Below are 27,773 nucleotides of genomic sequence, written 5' to 3' on the forward strand. Positions count from 1 at the left end.
TTAAAAACATTAAAAAGTCAAAAAATGACAAAGACAAAGCACAAGACCCACAATAGAGCCAAACAAGCCTCCCTGAAGTGGATAAAGATATATACAAATGGCTTTAAAATGTATTATAACAAGCCTGCAACAATATTATATTTTCAAGTGTATACATATCTGCTTAGATCTTAATAGTCCTATACAGAAGTAAATCTGTTAGAATTAAACATCCTGTATAACAGGCTATGCAAATGCACACTGATGGAAACCATATAGATAAAAGGAACACACTGCAGCCATAGGATACCAACAGAATCATCAACCTATATAGAATATCACATGTAAAGTATAGCCCAATCGCTGATAATGCAAAAATAAGATCCCAATGTGAAGCCACTTACAAGGGGGGAGCCCACAACAGAGAGGTGGATTGAAATTGCTGACAAGTTTCAACAGATATGTCAGTTTCCCAACTGCTTGGGCGCTGTGGACGGGAAACATATCCGCATTGTAAAGCCAGCTGGATCGGGATCGGAATATTTCAATTACAAGAAATATTTTTCAATTGTCCTCATGGCCATCGCTGACGCGGAATACAAATTTATTGCGGTTGATATTGGGGCCTATGGCCGCTCCAATGACTCTCAAGTTTTCAAACTGTCTGCCATGGGGCGTAAACTGTATGGAAACACCTTCCAGTTCCCACCACCTAGGCCGCTGCCGCAAACATCTGGTCCACCTATGCCATTTGTCTGTGTAGGGGATGAAGCCTTCCAGCTGTCAGAACACCTTTTGAAACCGTACTCTAGCAGAGGATTGACAAGACCAAAACGCATTTTTAATTACCGCCTCACAAGAGCAAGAAGAATGGTTGAATGTACCTTTGGTATTCTGACAGCCAAATGGCGGGTCCTATTGACTGCGATCAACCTCAAGACAGAAACTGTGGACGAGGTGATCAAAGCGTGCGTGGTACTCCACAATTTTGTTATCTGCAAGGAACCCATTTCCATTGAGGACACCTCTGAAGAAACCACCTTGCAAGATTACCATGACATTACCACTAGAAGTTCTGTGACGGTTTCAGTAATGAGGGACAATTTTGCACTATACTTTATGTCACCTCAAGGCAGAGTACACTGGCAGGATGACAGAGTGTGAAAGATTTGTGCCCAACCAAACTTGTGTACCTTCTGTACCAACAGTATATACCTTTGCCAACCAAAGTTGGCTATCTTGTCATGGTCTCTATTTTTAGCTTTAGGCCACAGGTGTGTACCTGGTTGTGTTTTATGCAAAGTATTTCACCTTTTAACAAAAGTTGTGTACATTGTTAGGAAATCACCAACAATAAACACAACTTTTTAGGTGAAATACTTTGCTTCAAACACAACCAGGAACACAACTGTGGCAAAAAGCTAAAATTTACCCACAGTTATATACCTAGTTTTGAATACCATTTCACCTTTTAAATACCCTGTATTTAACCTTTTTCGCCGCAGAAAGAAATGACAGACAACCAGTGTAAAATAATTTAACTTTTATTGAAAAATGTTTTTTTTAGTAAACTTTTTTAAAATTTTAATAAACTTGTTTAATAAAGCTTTGAAACTATAAAACTGAAACCATAAAACTGGTCATTTTTATTTAAATACACACATTATAAATCTGTGTAGTGTGTGGTGGAAATACTGCTGTAGGGGCTGCGGGACACTTCGACACTGGGAGTGTGGAGAGAGGACTGTGATCGTGGTGGGGAAGGAACAGTTAGAGGTGAAGGTGTGGAAAAAACTACAGAATGGGTGGACATGTGGGAAGCAGAAGAGGTGGTGGGTGGTGGAGTGGAGGGTTGGGCAGGGACTGTAGGAGCAGATGATGTTGATGGCAAGTTGTATGGGGAAGGAGTTTGGTACGGGGCAGGTTGCTGGAAGTGGGGAGATGTCTGGTACGGGGCAGGTTGCTGGAAGTGGGGAGATGTCTGGTACGGGGCAGGTTGCTGGAAGTGGGGAGATGTCTGGTACGGGGCAGGTTGCTGGAAGTGGGGAGATGTCTGGTACTGGGGAGGTTGCTGGTACTGGGGAGTTTGCAGGTACTGGGGAGGTTGCTGGTACTGGGGAGGTTGCTGGTACTGGGGAGGTTGCTGGTACTGGGGAGGTTGCTGGTGCTGTGGAGGTTGATGGTGCTGGGGAGGTGGATGGTGCTGGGGAGGTGGATGGTGCTGGGGAGGTGGATGGTATGTAATAGGAGGGGGAGGATGGAAAGTGGCTGGAGGGGGTGTAGATGTAATAGGAGGGGGAGGATGGAAAGTGGCTGGAGGGGGTGCAGGTGGAGGAACTACTGTGGTGGGAGGAGGAGGTTGGGAGGTAACTTGCTGGAGAGCAGCGTGGCATGAATGCATTACATGCATCTGCTGGGCAGGAGAGAGCGTTTCCATGCGCTCCACAACAGACCTGAAAAAGGTGTGGTTTGGCGAAGATCTTGCTTCTGAATGCATGGTTTGCAGAAGTGTCTTCACCTCCAGAATGCTGGAGTTGATCTGCTGATAGCCTGCGGAGATTTGCTCTGACAAGACTTTTAGACAGTTCTGGAAAGATGCATTCAGATGCAAGAACTCTGGCGCATAAGTCTTTTCCTGACCCCTCTGCCGCTGCCGCCCAGTACCCGCAGGTGTACTAGAGGTGGCAGGGGCAGAAGGGTGGGGTAAAGGGAAAGCGATCTCCTCACCAGCAGCTTCATGTAATGTAGGCGGCCACGATGCTCCTGTGCTGGTGGATGGGACTGATGGGTCGAATGTGTGGGAAGGCTGGGAAGGTGCAGATGTACCGGGGCGGTCGAAGTCTCCCTCGGTGCCGGTCTCCTCAGGGATCGCCTCAGAAGGGTCCAATCGTGCAGGCTCCCGAGTGCTGCTCACCGTGCTGTGGAATAAAGAGAAAAAAAAAAACAATTAAAATAGTGACATGGTATGGCCCTGGCTGAAAAAAAAAAGTTACATCTAAACATTTTTTTGTCACATGTGGTGTGTAATATTTACCTTCTGGTGAGCATTGTCTCCCGGAGGAACGACAGGGCTCGTGCGTACTTGTACTTGCTCCTGCGTCCTCCAGATCCACTCGGGGCCCGCATCTCTTTATTGAACTCCTTCTTGAAACGATCCCTCACAGACCACCACCGCTTCACAATTCTCTCCCCTGAAACGAGAAAGGACAAAGTGGTTAGTATACAACATCAGTGTTTCCCAAACTCCAGTCCTCATGGTCCCCAGGGGTCATGTTTTCAGGATTTCCAAAGTAAATAGAAATCCTGAACACATGATCCGTGGGGACCACGAGGACTGGAGTTCGGGAAACACAGGTTTAAATCAAGCAACCGGTACTGTATATACTTACGCTCTTTAATCTGGGCCCGAGCTTCGAGGTCCTCCCAGCGGTCCACAAGGAGCGAACAGATTTCCTCCCAGAGTCGTCGGGTAACGATCAGGTCAGCGTGGCGTCGGTCAGCCATATTCCAGAGCGGCTCCCTTTCTCTGACGAGATCGATGAGGCGGTCGACATCAATCCCTCCATCCTCACCGTCAGAGTCGGGAGCACGCTGTGAAGGCTGTTAAAGAAAAAGACAAAAATAACATAATTAGCCTCCACAAAAGAAATGAAATAAAAAGTGCAAAAAAAACAAAGCAAAAATATTTATACTTACACGCTGGTGACCGCCGCGTTGCTGTCGCCGACGACCCTGGGAGGCACTGCGAGGACCTCTTGGCCGAGCACCAGATTGGGAAGACTAGAGAAGAAAACAAAAAATGTTATGTCTTTGGATGTAGGCATTTGTTTGCTGTGTGTGGTCTGCAGAACATTGTTTTCTATGTGTTGTGTGTAGTGTGATGTTGTGTTTCTGCGTTTGATGCAAAAAACTTACCAATTGTGAGCCCACTCCAAGTGTCTGTCCACCCCTTCCTTCTTCTTCTGGGAGCTCCTCTTCATCTTGTGATTCCTGTTTTGAAATAAAAGGCAATGAATACACATATATTACAGAGATGATGGATTTTGGAAATAAAAACTTACCGTCAAACGCTGACGATGCGAGGGAGGGCTCCCAGAAGATGTGCTGTCTTCCTCATGGCCAGACTCCATGGCTGTGGGTGGTGTTTCTGCTGCTGCCATTGCTGCTGCTGCTGCATCTATTGGGCGGCTGTTGAATAAAGAGAAACAAAGGGCCAATGAATATCTTGATATTCCATAGCCCTAGTTTGGAGGAATGGGGGATTTGATAATTACCGTCTCTCATCTGCTGCTGGACTCCCCTCCCGTTGTTCAGCATGCTGCTCCATTTGGGGTGGTGCTGATGGTGCTGCTGCTGCAGATGTCTGCTGCCTTCTCCTGCTCCTGGTTCTTGGCTTGGGTGGCATGTTGGGTGTGGCTGAGGGTCCCATTGTCTTGCTTTTATATATGTCCTGTGGGCAGAGCTACTGAGCATGCTCAGACCAAAAAAACCGGATCCGGCGCATTGCGGCGCTCATAGGCTTTCATTGTATGAAAAAGCCGGACACGCCGGATCCGGCGTGTCCGGCTTTTTCGACGGATACAAAAAACGTTACAGTCACCGTTTTTTCCAGACGCCGGATCGCGTCACATTGCCGGATCTGGCGAAAATCGGATGAAACGCATGGCCATCCGGCTCGATCCGGCTCTAATGCAAGTCAATGGGGGGGAAACCGGATCCGGCATTGCATTTCGACGGATCCGGTTTTAGTCAAAAGCGCCGGATCGCGCCTGAAGCAGAAAACCTGATGTGTGAAAGAGGCCTTAGGCACTCTTTCTTTCCTTATTTCCAGGAACATTACCAATTTATTGCACTTATATGACCTTATAAAATCACATGTAGGGCTGCCTGATGTCCCATTTGTTCCAGATCACAAAAACATGGGACAATGTTGGATTTTTTTGCAAACAATGTTTCCATTATGCATCATCAGAAACAATGTGTCTGGTAATGTTCAGATGGCTCTTCATTGATTCTAGATGCTATGGGTTTCAAGCTGATGTTACTTTTCTGGCCATAGCTGCAGTGGCATCGCCAGTTGAAATAAATGAGGCTAAAGCAAAAGGAAAACCTGCTTTATTTTGTGAGTCCTCCAGACATAGGAGCATGCAGCATCTACTTCTTACAGTAAGGTGTGATCGGCTGAGGACGGTGGAGAACCATCTGCTGGTTCAGCATACATTTCAGGATACATTATCGCCTGAGTGATGATGCAGCCCTCAGCCAAAAGTTATTACATCCATCATATACAGTAAAAGTAGAGGAAGTCTAAAACAGGTTGCCATTAAAAACAGTGAGTTAACCATCAGGTTATGACTAAAAAGTCTTGAACATGCAAGTGAGAGGCAGGTGACAGTGATACATATATGACAATAGTGACTATACCCAATTAAAGGGAACCTATTGTGTGATTCATGATGTCCAAACTATGGCCAGCATGAATCCGATCCTTGCTGCACAATTACACCCGGGTATATGTTTCTCAAACACTCGGGCTTTTCACAGAAAATATAGTTTGAAGACTTAGCTAAGGGGCAGTAGCCACAGACAAGACTAATCCATTGCCGCCCCTGGCTGACTTCTCCAATCACCGCTATGGGAGAGACCTGTCAATTAGCTGGAGAGGCGCTGAGAGACGTCAGCCGAAGGCGGCACTAGACTCAACTCTCACTATGGTCCCCAAATCTTCAAACTATATTTTTTTCTGAAATAACTGAGCGATTCAGAGAAAACATAGTTTGAAGGCTTAGTCAATGATTATAGCCACAGACAAGAGTAATTCTTTGCCACCCCCCGGCCGACTTTTCCCAGCACCGCTATGGGAGAGACCTGACAATTAGCTGGAGCGGCGCTGAGAGACGTCAGCTGAAGGCAGTACCAGACTCGTCTCTCACTATGATTCCCAAATCTTCAAACTATTCTTTTTCTGCAATACCTGAGCGATTCGGAGAAAACATAGTTTGAAGGCTTAGCCAAGGGTCACAACCACAGACAAGACTAATCCATTGCCGCCCCCGGCCAGCTTCTCCCAGCAGAGCTGTGGGAGACTCTTGTCAATTAGCTGTATTGGCGCTGAGAGACATCAGCTAAAGGGGTCACCAGGCTCATCCCATCTCTCACTATGGTCCCCAGATCTTCATACTATATTTTTTCTGAAATACCTGAGCAGTTCAGAAAAAAATATGCCTGGCAGTGGCTGCAATCAGGGCTGTGGAGTCGGAGCCCATTTTGGTGGAGTCGGAGTTGGAGTCGGTGTCATGGAAATTGAGGAGTTGGAGTCGAAGGTTTCGCTTACCGACTCCACAGCCATGGAGTTGGAGTCATGGAAATTGAAGAGTCAGAGTCGGAGTCAGAGATGGAGGTTTGGCTTACCGACTCGACAGCTGTGGTTGCAATAGACTGCAGCTAATAAGGCCCATTGTTTGGGCAGCATGAATCAGCTGACAGGTTCCCTATAAACAAAGATAGTGCTTACAACCTCAATAAGCGGAGTTTTTACCAAATTGTCACTATCCTACCAGTATCCAAAATCCATCACTTAGACTTTTATTACCCAAATAATCAGGAAAATTACCCCTGAACCAGTCCACAGCTCTTGGACTTTTTTTGTGGATGCATTGCTGTATTACTACAGATATGACTAGTTTCTTAGTTTCTGTTATTTTTATTCATTTTTTATGTATGGTCAGAAAAAGCATTTTACTTTGATTTTTTGGTGGGAGACTGTTTTTCCATCAACTCCAGCCAAATGTAGAGGTGATGTGCATTAACTGTGTGCAGTCTTTCAGCTGTTGGAGGTAAGAATTTCACTTATTTCTGTGACAAAAAAAAAAGCTGTGTGTCAGTGACGCTTGTCAGTCTTATAGGACTCGGGACAGGAACAAAACGTGTCCTCCTCTGTAGTCCCTGAGTCCTCCCACACATCTCACAGATCAAGACGTCCCTGACAAAATCCATGCTGGAAGAGTGCGAAACCTGACCTGGTATCAGTGGCCATATGCTTACATGACCATTAGAGATGTGTCAGACAGATAAAAGCATCCATCATCATTTATAGTCTCCACAGCTCTGATCTAGCAGTTTTATTTCACATCCTGAACTGATTTGTAGAAATCACAGGAAATATAATAATCTGTTACTGCCAAAGCATGCGAATGAATTAACGCTCCATCTTTATATAACCTTCCAACCTCTCTCTCTGCAGGCCAAGCTGGGATTGTCACTTGAACCCATTCACTTCAAGTATGTCTCACTTATCTTCTACCCTCAAGAGATATACAGACACAGACTATTCTAAAAGTTATGGCGGATACGGTTCTTATTCTTCCAACCACAGTTCTTCATTCAGTGATAGAAATAAATTGCCTTTTAAGTCCAATGTGAACAGCTCCTATTACACCACCCCTGCTCTTCGCTCTTATGATCTTGACCGAAGCCTTCCACCCTTGGATTCATCCACAAAACGAAGTGATATCTTGGCACGGTCTCCATCTAAATATACACCGAGTGCATATTCCTATAACTACAACAGTAGTTACTCTACCTTCCAGACCTCGCCCGTCACCTCATTGTCTCGTAAGAAGTCATCCAGTCATACGGACCTGTCCCTCGGATTCTCTGAACTACGCACCTCGGATACTTATTACAGTCATAGCCCGGCATTGACACGATCGCGCCATGATTTAGATAGTACTTCTCGAATTTCTCGTGCCTCCAATCACACTGAGTTTGGGGATGTCTATGGAAAGAAAAGAGGCTCCACTAATGGATATGGACTTTCTTGTGCTGCGACACCAGAACCGCTTACTTCACTTGCTAAGCCCTCATCAAGGTTCACCTACTCATATGACAAGAGCGAGGGATCCAGTAGTAAAGAGACGCCGGTAGGTCCTATTTATTATAGTTTCTACACATAATAAATTTGTATAACTGCATAAGAACAATATATATACTTATATTCTCTGTCCATTTACCAAAAATTCAAGGCACCTTAGGGAAGACGCTTTTCTTTGCCACAAGTTTTGAAAAAATAATCTATATATATAAAATTGAATGTATGTGTGTATCACCAACCAATCAAGATGCTTCTTTCATTTCACCAGAGCTGTTTAAAAGAAGCTGAGCTGTGATTGGTTGCTATGAGCAACAGTTTTCCTTGCAACCAATCACTAAGCATCTTTGCATCTTTGATTTCACCAGAGCTGTTTAAAAGAAGCTGAGCTGTGATTGGTTGCTATGAGCAACAGTTTTCCCACTCCACAACACCTCAGCAGACACTGACAGGGTGGGAGAAATCTAGCATCCCCTGGAACATAAGCTCCCAGCCATTGTCTGCCCCCCAGAAAGGAGCACAGAGCACATGACAGAACTGAATCCCCCCCTCCCTGCCCATATGCCCATCACACAACCTCCATCCCATAGGCACATCTTCCCTCTTAAAGGGATCTCTGGTATGGAAGATAGGGCAAATCCCTCAGCACTCTGATTCTGACCCCAGGCTTCTATTAAAGGGTTCATTGTTATGGAAGTCAGGGCAAATCCATCCAGCACTTTGGTTTTGACCCCAGGCCTCTCTTAAAGGGATTCCCGGTATGGAAGTTGGGTCCGTTCCACTCAGCTGTGTGGTTCTGACCCCAGGGTCTCTTAAAGGGATCATTGGTAAGGAAGTTAGGGCAATTCCACTAAGTACTGTGGTTCTGATCCCAGGCCCCTCTTAAAAGGGATCCCCGGTACGGAAGTGAGGGCAAATCCACTCTGCGCTCTGATTCTGACCTCAGGATTCTATTAATGGAATCTTTGGTATGCAAGTAAGGACAAATCCAATCAGCGCTCTGGTTTTCATCCCCAGGCTCTCTTAAAGGGATCCCCAGTATGGAAGTTAGGGCAATTCTACTCAGCGCTCTGGTTCTGACCCCAGTCTTTCTTAAAGGGATCATTGGTATGGAAGTTAGGGAAATTCCACTCAGCACTCTGGTTCTGACCCCAGGCCCCTCTTAAAGGGATCCCCGGTGTTATGATGAGTCACCGAAGGAGGAAAAAACAAAATACCAGCTAAGTCCAGAAAAAACAGAGAGGTTGGCAGCTATCGGATTGCAGACCCCTGAACCTATCCACAACAACTAGCAGTAGCCGTGGGGGGTTCCTACGGTGCCCTAGACCCCTCGATCACAGCCGAAGAGCTACATAGCCTAAAGACAGAAAGGGGGAAAAACTAAACTGCCCCAGAGCAGACCCCAAAGCAATAGGCAGCCCCCAACATATAATGACGGTGAAGCAAGATGAAAACACTAACACAGATAGAAAGATAGGTTGAGCAAATGATGGGGCCCAAGCTTACTACATAGGACAGGATCAAAATGAGCCAACCGACTGATAGGAAAAACAGGCCCTGAAGTCGCTAGGCTTCAAAAGACTATATCAGCACTCAGGTATATTCTGAAGACAGAGCAAAAGATCAACAGATCAGAGACAAAAATGGAATTCAGCTCACCCCTGGCCGGGGATGGCAGAACTCCCAAAAAACAAGGCAAAACAAAAACAAAACTGAAGAGTACAAAGCAGAGCAGAAAAACTTAGCTTTGAGATGCAGGAATCAGACTGGTCTCCAAGAATCCAGCAGGAAAATCACCAGCCAGGAAGAAGGGCGTCGGAAGCCTTATATCCAGTCCTCAATTCCAGCCACCCAGTTATCATCTAGCTGCACAGGTGTTTGGTAATCAGTCTCACTACCTTCCTTCACCAGAGGAGGGAGTTCATCAGACCTCAATGGTGAAGGGAAAAATGAACTCACAACACCCCGGTATGGAAGTGAGGGCAAATCCACTCTGCGCTCTGATTCTGACCCCAGGCCCCTCTTAAAGAGATCCCCGGTAAGGAAGTGAGGGCAAATCCACTCTGCGATTTGGTACTGTCCCCAGGCCTATATTAAAGGGATCTCCGGTATGGAAGTTAGGGTAAATCCCTCAGCGCTGATTCTCACCCCATGCTTCTATTAAAGGGATCATTGGCATGGAAGTCAGGGCAAATCCACTCAGCGCTCTGGTTCTGACGCCAAGCCTCTCTTAAAGGGTTCCTCGGTATAGAAGTTAGGACCGTTCCACTCAGTGCTCTGGTTCTGACCCCAGGCTGACGGGATGATGTGGGATATTAGGGGTAGTAGTCCGGTGGCTCTGGCTGATGGGATGATGTGGGATATTAGGGGTAGTAGTCCAGTAGCTCTGGCTGACGGGAAGATGGGGGATGTTATAGTGAATGTGGCTATGCCATGTGGGCGGGGCTCTACACTCAGCTTTATATATATATAATCATTATAATGTGTTATAACTAACCGTAGTTAGTTACTATGCCCGGACAACGACAGGCTCTTCAGCTAGTTTATAATAATTCTGTTTTCGGCTTGGATAAACGATTCTCGAATAAACGAGTCCGAGCTTTGTCCCATCTACAAAATTGATTATTCATAGTGGATAGAATATTAAACTCTTGTTTTTGCAACAAAAAATTTTTTAGAAATCAAGAAAGCCCAAGCCCATGCCAGAGTTAACATGAACTGTGAATATCAAATGAGTCATGAGGCTTCCATCAAGCCTCCAAACGTTGGTATGTAAAGAAAAAAAAATCAATCCTCAGTCCTCCATATAGTTTAATACGCTCCTCACAGTCCTCCATGTAGTACAATGCACCCCCATAGTATAATGGACCCCATAGTTCTTCATATAGTATAATGCATTCCCCAAAGTCCTCGATACAGTATAATGCAGGTCCCATAGTCATTGATAAGAGTATAATGCAGCCCCTAACAGAGTATAATGCAGTCTCTATTGAGTATAATGTAGCCCCCCTCAAAGAATATCATGCAGCCTCCCTCATAGAATATAATGTAGCCCCCTCATAGAGCATAATGCAGCCCCCATGGAATATAATGCAGCCAGCCCCCAGAGTATAATGCAGCCCCCCATAGAGTATAATGCATCCCCCCCTCAAAGAATATAATGCAGCCTCCCTCATAGAATATAATATAACCCCCCTCATAGAGTATAATGCAGCCCCCCATAGAATATAATGCAGCCCCCATAGAATAAGGCAGCCCCAGCTTAGAATATAATGCAGCCCCCCCTCTTAGAATATAATTCAGCCCATTCACTGAGTATAATGCAGCCCATCCCATAGAATATAATGCAGCATCCAAAGGCTATAATGTAGCCCCCCCTCATATAGTATAATGTAGTCCCCCATGGAGTATAATGCAGTCCCCTCAAAGTGTAATGCAGCACCCATATAGTATAATGCAGGCCCCCATAGAATACAATGCAGGCCCCATAGAATACAATGAAAACATATGAAATAAGGAAACAGCAAAAATTATCCCATAAAAATTAAGTCAAAGTTTATTCAAAAAATATGTTACACATATAGAAACAAATAATCACATGAATCAATTAAAAAGAAAAAGTGGATAGTTGACTTACATAGCATCGGGTCCCAGGTGGAGATTATATGGATAAGAACAGCTACTGAAGTCTTGTGTTGATCATAAAGTCCAGTGATTTATTGCTTTTCTAGGATAATCTTCCCATATCTTACACCATCACAGTTGCTTTTAGTAGATGCTCCTATTGTACTTTGTTACTATGTTATGGTCTAAAGGGTTGTCCGGGCAAAAAAAAAAATTCTTAGTGGCTTTGATTTGGAAAAAATAAGCTGATACTTGTGGCGCCCCTGAGGCTCAGTCGCCACAGAGGTACTGCACCTTCTCCTAAGGTGTAGTGCCCCACCAACTAGGTAAGTTGGGAACTCCTTTCCACACTCCAACACTCGCACCCCACACAACAGGGTAGTTCTGCACAACCACATTGAGGTGTCTCTCTCCTCCTAGACATTAGGAGTGCCTTGGTGGTTCCCTGCATGGAACACTGGATGTGCTGGGAGGTGGGTGGAGTTGAGATCCATATAAAAAGTTTGGAAGGTTTAGAATTACGGTTCAGTCTAGCAGAAGGTCATGCGGGTAAGGAGTCACTCAGACAGGAGTGAGGATCCCTGGAAGAAGGGATGGAGGAAGGAGTGCTGCAGCTGCCTCAGTGATCTGAGCCAGCTGGCACGGGAAAGGAACAAGAGAGAGAAAGACGTAGAACTGCAACCTAAGCTTCCATAGGAAAGAGAGACAAGCACGGAACAAAGGAGTAGAGAGAACAGAGAGGAGTTGTGGGTTGGAAGAGGAACCCTGCCTATAGGTTCTCAGCGCAAGGCCGGGGCCCGGTCCCCGAGGTTGTATGGACAGCAGACACCGGTGGAGTAGTTGGCTGTAAATGCACTATTCCCAACTAAGACTCGGGGCACAACAGCAACTGAATAGAGAGCCAGGACCCCGGAGAAAGGGGTCCCCGACAGAGGCTCCAGCTGTCTGCCATACGAGTAGAATTGTTAGGAACATCTGACAGGAGGAACTCCAGAGTACCACGGTACTGGAGAGCTTCACACTAAAATGCGCATTGGCGGAGTCGTTCAGGAAAGGTACATGTTGGCGGAGTGTTGGAGAGGAGAATCCTGACTTGCCCGGGAGGTTGATTGAGTCTCTGCCCTGGAGGACACGGCACGGAGGCAGGCACCAGTGTGTACCACGGACTGTGAGTAAAGCTTTGGAACTGCAAGCCCTGGTGTCTTCCATTCATTTGTGCGCTAACACCGTCAGCACCGCTACATCTGGGTGCCAGCATTCCTCACACCGCGTGCGTCTATCCTCATCTATTGCAATTACACTGCCCTGGGGTTACAGCTTCACCTGTGGGGAGCTACACCATCTATGCTGCAACACACCATCAGCCCCAGAGGATCTGCATGCAGCGTTGGCTTAACATCTTGCTTGCCAAACACCACAGGTGGCGTCACAAACTATTCCATTCCACATAAACTGTATCACAAACCACCATTGATTTGGGCGCCCAGGGCCACGGACCGGGTCACCGCTGCTGTGACACATTTCTCCCTGACACCGGAGGCTTATTCAACTGCTCCCCCCTCCCTGTCTTGCTCTACACATTTCTTCTTGTGTAGAGCAAGACAGGGAGGGGGGGAGCAGTTGAATAAGCCCCGCCCAGCGGACCGGACCGTGGCAGTTTACATACAACCGAACCAATATAAAAAAGGTATTTATGCATGAAAGGTGCGGGGTCAGGGGGAAGCAAAAGTACTAAGAGAATCCTTATGTGACACACAATTGAATGATATCATTATATGATATCTCAAAAAAGGGGTGACAGATTCCCTTTAAATGTAATGGTATAAGGTATGTAGACGCCTCTAGTGAAAGTTCCGGAGTAAGTAGCATGTGTATGGACGGATCATCCTGGAATGGACCAGGCTCAGTACAGCACATTCTTTCACACTGTCTGGACCTTCATTACATAATATAAAAGGAATACAGCACGTTTATGAGGCACCTAATTAACTAAATGGCATTTCTTGCAGGTTTTATTACTCTTGTTAAAAATTACATCCGCACATTACGTTTCCGGGAATAGATGATTCAAATTAGCCTGTGAAAAAATATGACTATTTACATAGTAATCTGATAATCGAAATATGTAACAAAAAAGTAATGTTAACTTGAAAATGTAAAATCTATGCTCCTCTGGTTCCTTATTATGGAGGAACAGATTGAGGAATTATTATCAGGGATAGCTTGATGTTGGAGTCTAATAGTAGAGGTTAAAAAGCTGTATCTTTCCTGCTGATTAAACAGTCGCTCCACACGTGGCAGATGATGGCTAAATTAAATAGCCAGCATCTGCGTCTAACTGTAATGACCTGAGCTAGCCCTTTCCTTGACTGGTAACCATTTAAACACTTCGATCTACGTCTGACAGTGGCATTTAAATGAAATGCCCACTGGCTTCCATCGGTTCACTGCAACACAATCATGGGAAACCAATGGGTCATCGCAGCAGCTGGGGTCATTCTGAAGTCCCCATCGCTGCCATCTTGGTCCTCCTGCGAAGCTCAGCTTGAGGCCTCCTTCACAAGTCCATACAGGGGCATACATAGAAATCATGGGGCCACATAGGAGAAGTTCTATTTGGGTCCCCCTCCCAAAAAAAAACCCTTAATATTCAGCGGAGTCGCAGAGAAGCATATCTCACAACTATGCAGCCCTTACAAAGTCATTTTCCTCCTTTGAAGCTCCTAGATTGCCCTTACATTGCCCCAATAAAGTGTGATGTCAACTATTGTGTCCCCCCGAAATACAGCATGATACCCGCACAGAGACTTATTCCACAGTACCCTCCACATACATGGTATGATGACCCTACTGTACACCCCTCCACCTCAACCTTCCCCTAGCAAAGTATTGTGACCCTAATACAGTATGATGCCCCATATGTGATCACCACACAGCCCTTCATATAGTATAATAGGCTTCCATACAGTATAATGGACCCCAGACCCCTCCAAGAGGTATGATCATCAGCATCTTGTCAGTCTCATGGTGCATGTGCTGCTGCACCTCCAGGAAGACCCAATATGCTTAACGCCAGATTGGGGGGTGATCCTTGATGTCCATGTGATGGACGGTCAACTTTATCCTTCCACGCTTGTTGCTCAACAAATCCTGGAAGGGGTGTAGGGTTGCCCTCAGCTGGGACCATTGGTCTAACAAGAGCTGGTGGCATTCCTCCACATTCTCGATAGTCCCACCCACCCTAGCTTGGGTGAGCATATCCAGGAGGGTCTCCGCCTCTTCCTCTTCTGGCAGGTTACATACAGGGAGAGCGCAGCCCCCCTGTTTATGATGTGCCTTCATCATGTTCATGTAGAAGGCCTTCCGTATTCTCCGGGCGTGGCCCAGACTGACCAGATATGTTACTGCACTGAACCACTGGTGCACGAGGTATGGGCCTTCCTGGGCCACCTAAAGGTTGTCATGGGGTATGCAGACCAGTACTACTTGTGACCCAACTGGTATGTACTCTCATAAGCATTCTGGTCATACCACTGTTTCTGGTCGGCCTGGAGTCAGGTCATATTATCGTGCACCAGCTGCGCCAAGGCCTGCATCTTGTCACGGAAGTGCACAACATACTCAATGACTGACTCTCCAGGGGTGGCCAAGTCTCCTTGACAGATCTCTTTACCCAGAGCCAGGATCCCCTGCACACTTTGCCTTTACAGGAGCTTAAAGAGGGAGAACCTCGTTGAGGCCTGTGAAACCTCCCAATAGGCAAATAGCAGGTGTGAAAAGTACCGCTCCCAGTCGCGTCCACGGGAGTCGACCAACATCTTAGGCATCTGCTTCAGGTTGCCATTGAACTGTTCGTACAGGCTGTTAGTCTGTGGGTGGTATGGCCTAAATGGAAGACAAGGCTAACGCTTCCGGGCACCGGGTGGCATAGTTGACTACTGTCAGTACAAAACATTTCCCAGAGCTGCTGGAAGTGGCCATCAATCCAAACAGATCCACAGCCATCCTTCTGAAGGGCTCTTCAATAATGGGCAGAATTAACATTGGGGCTTTGGGGCATCACCCTGCCTTCCCCACTCTCTGACAGGTGTCGCATAAACGGCAATAGGCAGGCACATCGACTCCCATTTTGTATGAGCTTGGATACAAGCTGGTGTGGCTGGACCACCTGCTGAGCTAGGTTTCCTGTTACAGCTACACATGCTGAAGGAGGACTGTAGCCTCCCACTAAATCCCCACATTATTCACACTGTGATATTATATTATATAGTATAAGTGATCATACAGTATGATTGCTGTTTTAGTCCACTGAAGAAGGTAAAAAAATAATGAAAAAAACGCATTAAAGATAAGCAAAAAAATATAAAAATTCGAATCACCCATCTTTTCTTTTCCCTCATTAAAAATATTTATTAAAAAATAGACATATTTGGTGTTGCTGTGTTTGTAAAAGTTGAAATATGAAAATATCACATTAACCAAATCAGTAAACAATGTAAACAAAAAAAAACACACCAGAATTGCGATTTTCAGGCGCCATACTTCCCTAGTATAATGAACTGAAGAAAAGAAAGAGACCCGACCCAACAATCTTTTTCCTGTTAACACTAACAAAATGCACAAAGTGATCAAGTATGGTAAAAATAAAATCCTCACCTCACCACGCAAAAAACAAATCACTCACACAGCTCCATCAACGGAAAAATAAAATAAAAATGTTACAGATCTCGGAAAATGACAACAGAAACCTTTTTTTTTTTTTAAACTTATGAATTTTTTTTCAACTACCGTACTTATATACGGTAATATAATATATATTAGAGTTTGATATTCCTGTAATCGTGAGGACCTAGAGAAAAATGTTTCCATGTAATTTTTAATGCAAAATGAAATCCAAATAATTGGCAGAATTCCATTTTTCACCTTTTCATCCAACTTGGATTTTTTTTTTCCTATTTTTCAGTTCATTAAATGGTAAACTTAATGGTGTCATGGAAAACTATAACTGGTCCTGCAAAAAACAAGCCGTCATCTGGCCATCAGTTGTCAGAACATGTATAAAGGAAAAAGAGATTACCTGTAGACAGCAAACACACCTGTATAATAAAACACGTACGGTAATTGTATTCAGTACACATACACCAGATAAATAGAAAACAAGTAAAAAAACGTAATATTCCCACAATGTATATAAGTCAGTCAATGAAAAATAACTAGGATGAGGAGGGACAATGTACTGACCATTCAATCCAAAATAATAGGATTACTCAAATAATAATACAGTGAATGAATATATAGATATACTCATAAATGACCATACTATACAAGAAATGTGACAATAAATATATAAGTCAAAACAGGCCCATGTTCCCCGAACGCTGAATACTACAAAAGAGGTATCAAATAAGACATACACTCACTGGCCACTTTATTAGGTACACCATGCTAGTAAGGGGTTGGACCCCCTTTTGCCTTCAGAACTGCCTCAATTCTTCGTGGCAGAGATTCAACAAGGTGCTGGAAGCATTCCTCAGAGATTTTGGACCATATTGACATGATGGCATCACACAGTTGGCGCAGATTTGTCGGCTGCACATCCCTGATGCGAATCTCCCGTTCCACCACATCCCAAAGATGCTCTATTGGATTGAGATCTGGTGACTGAGGAGGCCATTTGAGTACAGTGAACTCATTGTCATGTTCAAGAAACCAATCTGAGATGATTCGAGCTTTATGACATGGCGCATTATCCTGCTGAAAGTAGCCATCAGATGTTGGGTACATTGTGGTCATAAAGGGATGGACATGGTCAACAACAATACTCAGGTAGGCTGTGGCGTTGCAACGATGCTCAATTGGTACCAAGGGGCCCAAAGAGTGCCAAGAAAAAATTCCCCACACCATGACACCACCACCACCAGCCTGAACCGTTGATACAAGGCAGGATGGATCCATGCTTTCATGTTGTTTACGCCAAATTCTGACCCTACCATCCGAATGTCGCAGCAGAAATCGAGACTCATCAGACCAGGCAACGTTTTTCCAATCTTCTACTGTCCAATTTCGATGAGCTTGTGCAAATTGTAGCCTCAGTTTCCTGTTCTTAGCTGAGAGGAGTGGTACCCAGTGTGGTCTTCTGCTGCTGTAGCCCATCTGCCTCAAAGTTCGACGCACTGTGCGTTCAGAGATGCTCTTCTGCCTACCTTGGTTGTAACGGGTGGCAATTTGAGTCACTGTTGCCTTTCTATCAGCTCGAACCAGTCTGCCCATTCTCCTCTGACCTCTGGCATCAACAAGGCATTTCCGGCCACAGAACTGCCGCTCACTGGATTTTTTTTCTTTTTCGGACCATTCTCTGTAAACCCTAGAGATGGTTGTGCGTGAAAATCCCAGTAGATCAGCAGTTTCTGAAATACTCAGACCAGCCCTTCTGGCACCAACAATCATGCCACGTTCAAAGGCACTCAAATCACCTTTCTTCCCCATACTGATGCTCGGTTTGAACTGCAGGAGATTGTCTTGACCATGTCTACATGCCTAAATGCACTGAGTTGCCGCCATGTGATTGGCTGATTAGAAATTAAGTCTTAACACACAGTTGGACAGGTGTACCTAATAAAGTGGCCAGTGAGTGTATAATAGTGCTAAAAAACACACTGTCTATAGAGTCAAATGATAAACAAGTAGTCCAATATATAAGGTGTTATTTCAGATAAAGTACATTATAATGCCCACAAAAGACGCATACTTACAGTACACAAAAATAATCAGTAGAGCATACCATAAATGTATAACATCCTAAACGTGGAATCCTGTATGGCAGGCAATATAGTATCAGTGGGGATGCACCCCACGCGTTTCGCTGAAATATGGCAGCTTCATCAGGGGAAAAAAAATTATAATAAAAAGTTGTTGGAGTGCCTGTCTGCAAAATAGCAGAAACAGATTGGATCACGGTGTTCTCTTCTGCTGATGTAAACCGAAGCTTTTATTGGAGCTAGTCCACCCTTTATCACAGGGTGTGTGTCCGGCCTACCGGAGCTGCTGGGTCTTGGCAGACACACACACCTAGATCGTATCTGCCAGAGACTCGTGTCATCCGATATGGAAGGGGCACCCCATGCAATAGTGGTACTGCGCAAATGTGGAAAATAGAAACAGATAAGTTAAATGACATCTATTTTACAAAACTGAAGTGGCACTCACCAACTTTTCAATGCACTGAGTTACACAAGGCGTAATGGCCATAGCTGTCCATCTGCACCTTCTGCCCCGTCGGGCCATACTTCCAAAACTTCCGACGGGACCAATAGACTGTAATGGTGAAACAGAGCGAACGTGGGATCTGTCGTGCATTTTTTCGGGAGTGTACGCCTACAGGAGGAAGACGCTCAGACGCAGTCAACTACGTTAGTGATTTGCTCATTTATAATGCCAAATATCTAAAAAATAGTGCATTGAAAATCTGGTGAGCAGCAATTCATTTTACAATCCGAGGAACTATTATCTCTTGCAGGCAAAATAATGTAGAAACAAGAATACATATATATATATAGTAGATGGTGGCCCGATTCTAACGCATTGGGTATTCTAGAATATGTATGTAGTTTATTTATGAAGATTTAATAATAAAGCAATAATGCACCCCCCAATCCTGATATGCATGGTCTTCTCACCCGCCAATCCTGATATGCATGGTACCCCTCTCCCCCTATCCTGGTATGCATTGTCCTCTCACCCTCCAATGCTGGAATGCATGGTCCTCTCACCCCCCAATCCTGGTATGCGTGGTCCCCCTCACCCCCCTTTCCTGGTATGCATGGTCCCGTCACCCCCCTTTGCTGGTATATATGGTCACCCTCACCCCCCTTTCCTGGTATGCGTGGTCCCCCTCACCTCCCTTTCCTGGTATGCATGGTCCCCTCACCCCCCTTTCGTGGTATGCATGGTCCTGTCACCCCCCTTTGCTGGTATATATGATCACCCTCACCCCCCTTTTCTAGTATGCATGGTCCCCCTCACCCTCCTTTCCTGGTATGCATGGTCCCGTCATCCCCCTTTGCTGGTATGTATGGTCACCCTCACCCCCCTTTCCTGGTATGCGTGGTCCCCCTCACCCACCTATCCTGGTATGCATGGTCTCCTCACCCCCATTTTATGGTATTCATGGTCCCGTCACCCCCCTTTGCTGGTATGTATGACCACCCTCACCCACCTATCCTGGTATGCGTGTGTAACGGGGTCTACCCAGGCTGGGGTACCTCTTTCAGAACCACCCCGTATTTTCGGAGGTCCGCTCTGCGTTGGCTGGAGTCTGAATGAATGACGCTGGCTGGAATTCCTTGGTTACATGGGCGCATATAAAAGATCACTGCTTCTCCACGTATTTCCAGTCTGACAACACTTTACTCACAGGACACAGAATATATCACACAGATACAGAGGGCAGGCCAATAGAAAAGCGGCAGGCAAGACATGCATTACAAAAGCCGCAGGTGGCTGGAGCCTGCCGATTTTTACTGTGGGAATTACAAAGGTGGGGGGAGGGCGGACAAAAGGAGAATATCGTGTCCCCTTTGCCCAGGGGCGCAGCCTGTGGGCTGATGCATTAGGGACATGCATCTCACATAGAACCTATTATACATACATATATCTGCACAACATATTCTGGGTGCAGAGTGGTTCTGTAACATGTAACAGCGTGGTCCCCATCACCCCCCTTTCCTGGTATGCATGGTCCCTTCACCCCCCTTTCGTGGTATGCATGGTCCCGTCACCCCCCTTTGCTGGTATGTATGGTCACCCTCACCCCCCTTTCCTGGTATGCGTGGTCCCCCTCACCCCCCTTTCCTGGTATGCATGGTCTCGTCACCCCCTTTTGCTGGTATGTGTGGTCACCCTCACCCCCCTTTCCTGGTATGCATGGTCCCCTCACCCCCCTTTCCTGGTATGCATGGTCCCCTCACCCCCCTTTCCTGGTATGCATAGTCCCCCTCACCCCCCTTTCCTGGTATGCATGGTCTTGTCACCCCCCTTTCCTGGTATGCATTGTCCCCCTCACCCCCCTTTCCTGGTATGCATGGTCCCCTCACTCCCCTTTCGTGGTATGCATGGTCCCGTCACCCCCCTTTCCTGGTATGCGTGGTCCCCCTCACCCCCCCTTTCCTGGTATGCATGGTCCCCCTCACCCCCCTTTCCTGGTATGCATGGTCCCCTCACCCTTCTTTCCTGGTATGTATGGTCCCCTCACCCCCCTTTCGTGGTATGCATGGTCTCGTCACCCCCCTTTGCTGGTATGTATGGTCCCCCTCACCCACCTATCCTGGTATGCATGGTCTCTGTTAAAATAAAAAATAGTTATATACTCACCTTCCGACGGCCCTCAATCTCCGCTCCACGCGCCTGGCATTTTCCGGTCCCAGTAATGCTTTGCGCGAAACACCGCTGATGACGTCGTGCTCTCGGGAGAGTGACGTCATCTCCGGCCCTTCGCGTGAAGCATTACTGGGACTGGAAGGTCCCAGGCGCGTGGAGCGTGGAGTGGAGATCGTGGGCCGTTGGAAGGTGAGAATAGAACTATTTTTTTTATTTTAATTCTATTTTTTACATATTCTCACCTTCTGACGGCCCCCGATCTCCTTTCCACGCGCCCGATCTCGCAGTCCCAGTAATGCTTTGCGGCTTACACCGCTGATGACATCGCGCTCACGCGAGAGTGACGTCATCTCCGGTCTAAGGCGCAAAGCATTACTGGGACCACGAGGCAGGGCGCGTGGAAAGGAGATCGGAGGCCGTCGTAAGGTGAATATAACCTTTTTTTATTTTAATTCTCTTTTTTACAGTTTAAGCCCTGCGCCTGATTGAGCGCTGCGCCCGACTGCGCCTGGCGCTGATTGGTCGCGGCCTAGCAAGTTTGCCCACTTGTGAACACCTCAGCAGACACTGACATGGTGGGAGAAATCTAGCATCCCTGGGAACATAAGCTCTCAGCCATTGTCTGCCCCCCAGAAAGGAGCACAGAGAACATGACAGAAATGAATCACCCCCTCCCGTGCCCATATACACATCACACATCCTCCATCCCATAGGCACATCTTCCCTCTTAAAGGGATCTCCGGTATGGCAGGGCAAATCCATCCAGTGCTTTGTTTCTGACCCCATGCCTCTCTTAAAGGGATCCCCGGTATGGAAGTCAGGGCAATTGCCTTCAAATTGTCATGGTCCATTTTTGGAGCCGTGGCAGAATGTGGATTCTTATAGAAACCTTTTTCCTTTTTCCCCCGGTGGCCGCTGGGGTTTACTACACGTTTGAATTAACCAACAGGTGATTACTCCCCCCCTCCTTCCTATTAAAGGTCGTCATGTGCAGTAAATCACTGTGTTAATATTGTTCATTTGTTATCCAACCATGGTGAAGACTGGACCTACCTGGTGGAGAGGGGGTTCAGCTTATCTGGAGCAGTGGAGTTACTGCTGGATGCTGATCGGATCCTTACTCTGTTGCTTGGAGCATTTGCAGCAGAGCAAAGCTAAGTTTTGAGTTTTAGTTGCTTTAACCCCGTGATGTCTGTTTTATTTTCCTTTGTGAGTTATTGGGTGCAGTTCACTTTATTGTGAACTGTTTTTTTTTAATTTGTTCCCATTTTGTCAGTAAATTATATGGGAAAATGAATTTTGTCAAATTACAACTCATCCCGACAAAATAGGCCCTCTTTGGGGACGTTGGCAGAAAATTGAAAACATTGTGGCTCTTCGAAAAAGGGAAGAAGAAATGAAAGCACAAAAATGGCAAATTCTCGGGTTGTGAAGAGGCTGACGACATTTGCAACCAATTGTTCCCTTAGGCCTGTTTGACACTTCAGTTTTTTGTGTCAGTTAAAATCCGCCAAAAAGGCGGAAAAGCGGATCCGTTCCTAACTGATGTGAACGGATGGCAGCGGATCCGTTTTTTGACGGATCTGTCGAATGAAGAATTTTAAAGGAACCGCTGCCCGGGAAGGAGAGAGAGAGAGAGAGAGAGAGAGAATTTTTTTTCTTCTTCTTCTCTGGCCGCCAGAAAGGGTTAAATTTACTCCTGACTTCATTCCTCCGGGCATGCGCTGTATAAAAATGCGGATCCTTCACCACAAAAAACGTTACATGGTCCGTCCAGGAATCTCGGCGGACGCAAAAAAATTGACGGATCCACAAAAAAATGGATCCAACGGATGGTCATCCGTCAAGATCCGCCAGTAATGCAAGTCAATGGGGAAAAAAACGGATCCGCCAAAAAAAATGGCGGATCCGTTTTTTGGCAAAAATGGCGGATTTTTACTGGTCAAAAACGGAAGTGTGAAACAGGCCTTACAGACATGAGCAGCGGTCACATTACCCCCTGGTGATATATTGGGGACGGGCTGTGACAGCTTTCATTATGAGCAGTCACTTACTCCGCACATTTTGTTTCTGCCTTTGGACCTGCAATTGTTACACAGAAGATCACAATATGTCGCTCACTACTTGTTCCCTCTGCACTGGTACATGGTTGTGTTCATCTTGTAACACTATACAGACTACACTAACTTTTCTTACAGTCACAGACATTTTACCTTTGTGTGAAATACCAAGAGCAGGAATCCGTCACCAGGTTTCTTCTACCCCATCTCACGGCAGGAGCATGATTTTGGACGCGGAGACCCTAATCCCAGCGATGTATCACTGTGCTGCCTACTGCAGTTTGATAAAATCAGTGTTTTAGCTGTATAACCCCACCTGTGTACACTGCGCATAGGCAGAAAGCTACCAATGAGTGGTGGGGGCGGGGTAATACAGAGCTCATGGCTATGGAGGACTACATTGCAGCAGTTTACTAGTCCTCTAATGGAAATCTCCTGCTGATTAAAGCTGTCATTTTATCAAAGCTACAGCAAGCAGCCCAGTAAGAGACACATCACTGATATCAGGGTCGCTGTCTCTACCATTATGCTCCTCTAAGAGGAGGTAGCAAAATCCTGGTGACAGATTCCCATTAAAGGGATATTTACATTAATTAGGATGGGTGCTTTATAATTAGACCACATACATATTTCTATGATATAGTGTACATCTATACTGTATAATTCTGTTTAAAGGGAACCTGTCACCCCCTCCAGGCGTTTTTAACTAAAAGAGCCACCTTGTGTAGCACTAATGCTGCATTCTGTCAAGGTGGCTCTTTTATTTGGCTTCCCTTCCACCGCAGAAAGAAGAATTTTTAAAATTTGTCACTCATACCTGAAGTTTTTCCGGGGGGCAGGTCTTTCCCCCCGAACACAGACACCTCACATCCATCAGTCATTTCCTCTTGCGATGAAGCACTATATGGTGAATTGAAAAAAGAATAAAAATACCTTTTTTGCAATAACGAATCATTGTGAGTGCGACTGTCTATCTTCGTGACTATAATCTGTGGATTATCCACGCTCAGTCTGCACCAAACCGCTAGAGTGCTCGTCTTTCTCCTCTGTTCTACTCATCCATTAAACATGAGGATGGCCTCCAAGCTGGACGACGGCACCTTGGAGCGAGTCATCTTGAAAAACCTTTGGTCCAATTTTTACACTACTCCAATTTGTGTAGGAGCACAACATCAATAACAAGATATGCTTACACCTAAAAGGGATGGCAATGGGGGCTTCTTGTGCTCCTCCTTTTTTGGGGGAATGTACAGCTAGCAGGCTTCTTACATGACTGTTTCCTGCTTTGCAGGTTGGAATAAGGTTACAAATTACACAGTGACATTCATGCACACAGATGCCACCTCCGTTCTTCTAATCCTTAGAGGATTTATATGACTCTGCCTCATCAGGCCCTGCAACATTCTCCATGCTCCACAGCCTCTCCCTCCAGACCTCCAGCCGCTTCAGCCTCCTGCAACCCCTGTAGACTCCTCCATTCTCTGCAGCCTCCTCCCAGCCCTGCAGCATCCTCCAGGCTCCACAGCCTCCTCCATTCCCTGTAGCCTCTTCCTGGCCCTGCAGCATCCTCCAGGCTCTGCAGCCTCTTCCTCCAGGACCTGCAGCCTCCTCCAGCACCTGCAGCTTCCTCCATTCCCCGCAACCTCCTCCATTCCCTGCAGCCTCCTCCCAGCCCTGCAGCATCCTCCAGGCTCCACAGCCTCCTCCATTCCCTGTAGCCTCTTCCTGGCCCTGCAGCATCCTCCAGGCTCTGCAGCCTCTTCCTCCAGGACCTGCAGCCTCCTCCAGCACCTGCAGCTTCCTCCATTCCCCGCAACCTCCTCCATTCCCTGCAGCCTCCTCCCAGTCCTGCAACATCCTCCAGGCTCCACAGCCTCCTCCATTCCCTGCAGCCTCCTCCATTCCCTGCAGCCTCCTCCATTCCCTGCAGCCTCCTCCATTCCCTGCAGCCTCTTCCAGGCCCTGCAGCATCCTCCAGGCTCTGCAGCCTCTTCCTCCAGCACCTGCAGCCTCCTCCATTCCCCGCAACCTCCTCCATTCCCTGCAGCATCCTCCAGGCTCCACAGCCTCTTCCATTCCCTGCATCCTCCTCTAGGCCCTGCAGCTTCCTCTATGCCCCGGAGTCTCCTCCATTCCCTGCAGCCTCCTCCATTCTTTGCAGCCTCCTCCATTCTTTGCAGCCTCCTCCATTCTTTGCAGCCTTCTTCAGGCCCCTGCAGCCTCCTCCAGCTCTCGCAGCCTCCTGCAGCCTCCTCCAGCCCCCTCAGCTTCCACCTGGGATGGCTCTATGGTACTTATATTTCCTTTGTCCCCTGTGCACTAGCACTGCTCCTAATTGTGTGCATTGTACCTGAATGGCTATGAGCTGCCCCTTCTTTTTATAGGGCACTGATTGGTGACCTTCTCGTGTCCCGTTGGCTCAGTGGTTCTTAAGTCTGTCCATGTGCAGTGTAAAAATATAAATTCATACATGAGATTATTTCTGCTGGACACTATGGACGGTAGAGAATAACATCCCGTTTTTGTGAACCCGCCATGAATTTACTGACTGTTGTCAGTGCTATGTTCTGGTAATACACTAGTGTTTGGTTGATTAAAGGGAACCTGTCACCCCCTCCAGGCGTTTTTAACTAAAAGAGCCACCTTGTGCATCACTAATGCTGCATTCTGTCAAGGTGGCTCTTTTATTTGGCACCCCTTCCACCGCAGAAAGAAGCGTTTTTAAAATTTGTCACTCATACCTGGTTTGTCCGGGGGGCAGGTCTTTCCCCCCCCGGACACAGATGCCTCACATCTATCAGTCATTTCTTCTTGGCGCCACCCTCGCAGCGTTTATTTATTTTCCTGGTGCCTGCGCTGTTATATTTTTTTCTTGGGCATGCGCAGTTAGCGCTGCCCGTCCACTGACATCACATGATGTCTTCCTTATCGCGCCTGCGTGGACGCGTGGCCCGAGATCCCACCCCGCAGTCTCTTCTGATTTATTCACACTGCGGGGCGGGATCTCCGGTTACGTTTTGACCTAACCAATGGTCTTTCTCAAACCATACTTAAGTAGAAATTTCAGAGTGGAGAGTGGAGATATTTCAAAGTCCCGTTAGGGGCTACTAACGTGTGGGTGTTCACCGCAGACTCCTGCCTCCCACATGTTAGTAGCCCCTAACGAGACTTTGAAATATCTCCACTCTCCACTCTGAAATTTCTAATTAAGTATGGTTTGAGAAAGACCGATGGTTAGATCGAAACATAACCATATACCTCTGGGATACTTTCTTCCTTCTCTTTAAAAACTGCGGTGAAGCACTATTTGGTGAATTGAAAAAACAAAATAATGGCATCTTCCAGCTGTAAGTTGCTCAGTCTTCGGAGAGCTGCTGTGTCTTGAATGTGTAAGCAGGTTGTGGGATGCATTGACAGACAGGAAGCAGAGCAAGGGTTAACAAGATGTAACAATTTAATAAAACAAGGTATTCACTTCTCGCAGGGAGATTAATGGTTAAAGGAGGGATAATAGGGTTAACAAATGTAAAACAATAGCAGTCTATTGAAGGAACTTATCATGTCCTGTATGCTCCTCTGCAGCAGATGTTTCCTCAGGGGGGTTGTAGAACCAGCAGCGGCCAGGCGATGTCCTCAGATGGGATCCTTTAAGCGATGGTCAGTCTTCTGGCAGCGGCGGTTGTTTTCCGGTATCTTCCACTGAGCCCCTAGTCCATAAGCACGTGCGGCCGAAGCAAACAAGGCCACAGCACTCTCAGAGTCAAACGGAGATGGTCAGGAAGCAAATGGCAAGGAAGGCCGCAACAGTCTGTCCAGTACTCGGCCTTCTCTCCTCTACACGTGCGTGGTACTCAGTCATTGAGCGCACGTCACTTCTGTGCCTGGCAGCTACTCAGCGCATGTCACTTCTCTCTGCAGCGGTCCCGCTGAGAGTGGCGGGGAACAATCAATGCAGCCCGTTGCGGTGAAGGTGCTCAGAGGACGGAGCACACTGCTCAAATGACTGTGCAGTGCTGCTGATTCGCACCAAACTGCCCGCGGCTGCGCGCACTTTGCTGCTTAAGCTGCCCCTCCTACCCGAATCATGAGGTCGGTCCGGCTCCTCATTCCTTCCCCCAGTCAACAAGGGAGGCAGCCTCAACAGTTCCGGACCTGGTTCGGTACAGATACCCGCGACCCGGTCTTCCTCCTTACAAACAGGGTCGGACTGGGGTGCCTAGGACCCACCAGGGGAATTGAATCTAGGGGTCCACTCTATGGCCACCATAAACGGTTTTATTACGTGTTTATTTTTTGGCCTCTCCCACTAAAACGTGTGCCTTTTAGCAAGCTGTACAGTGTGCAAAAGAGAACGCTCTCAGCCTCCTATATATCGTACAGACCGCACTCTCAGCTTCCTATATATCGTGCAGACCGCACTCTCAGCCTCCTATATATCGTGCAGACCGCACTCTCAGCCTCCTATATATCATACAGATCGTACTCTCAGCCTCCTATATGTCGTACAGACCACACTCTCAGCCTCCTATATATCGTATTAGGCCCCTATAAGACATACTGTCGGCCTCCTATTAGGCCCCCTATAAGACAGAGTGTCGGCGTCTTAGATACTGTACAGACTGCACTCTCTGCCTATGTACGGCATACAGGAGGATGATAGTGCGTTTATACGGTCGGTATACAGGCCTCATATGACATATTAGACCATATAAGGCTGTGTTCACACACAGCGTTTTTTATCAGTATTTTTAGCGGATTTTCCAATAAAACCGCTGTAAAACCGCTAAAAATAAGCTTCCCATTCATTTCTATGCATTTTGCACTTTTTGTGCATACTGATGCGTTTTTTACCGCGAAAAAAACGC

The 27,773-nt window shown here is 46.6% G+C and overlaps 1 protein-coding gene across 1 annotated transcript in view; it reads left to right on the forward strand.

Annotated features, from left to right (window-relative positions):
- USP2 (ubiquitin specific peptidase 2) overlaps window positions 1-27,773 on the forward strand; it is a 121,987-nt gene that overhangs the window by 36,164 nt on the left and 58,050 nt on the right. Inside the window, exon 2 of the mRNA XM_073566436.1 lies at window positions 7,223-7,901. Within this exon, the coding sequence (XP_073422537.1) occupies window positions 7,263-7,901 (639 nt within the window). The 5' untranslated portion in view covers window positions 7,223-7,262. The remainder of the gene's footprint in view (window positions 1-7,222; window positions 7,902-27,773) is intronic.

The sequence above is a fragment of the Dendrobates tinctorius genome, unplaced genomic scaffold (assembly GCF_039654945.1).
Source record: "Dendrobates tinctorius isolate UK_male_01 unplaced genomic scaffold, ASM3965494v1 ptg000018l, whole genome shotgun sequence".
In the NCBI taxonomy this organism is placed as follows: domain Eukaryota; kingdom Metazoa; phylum Chordata; class Amphibia; order Anura; family Dendrobatidae; genus Dendrobates; species Dendrobates tinctorius.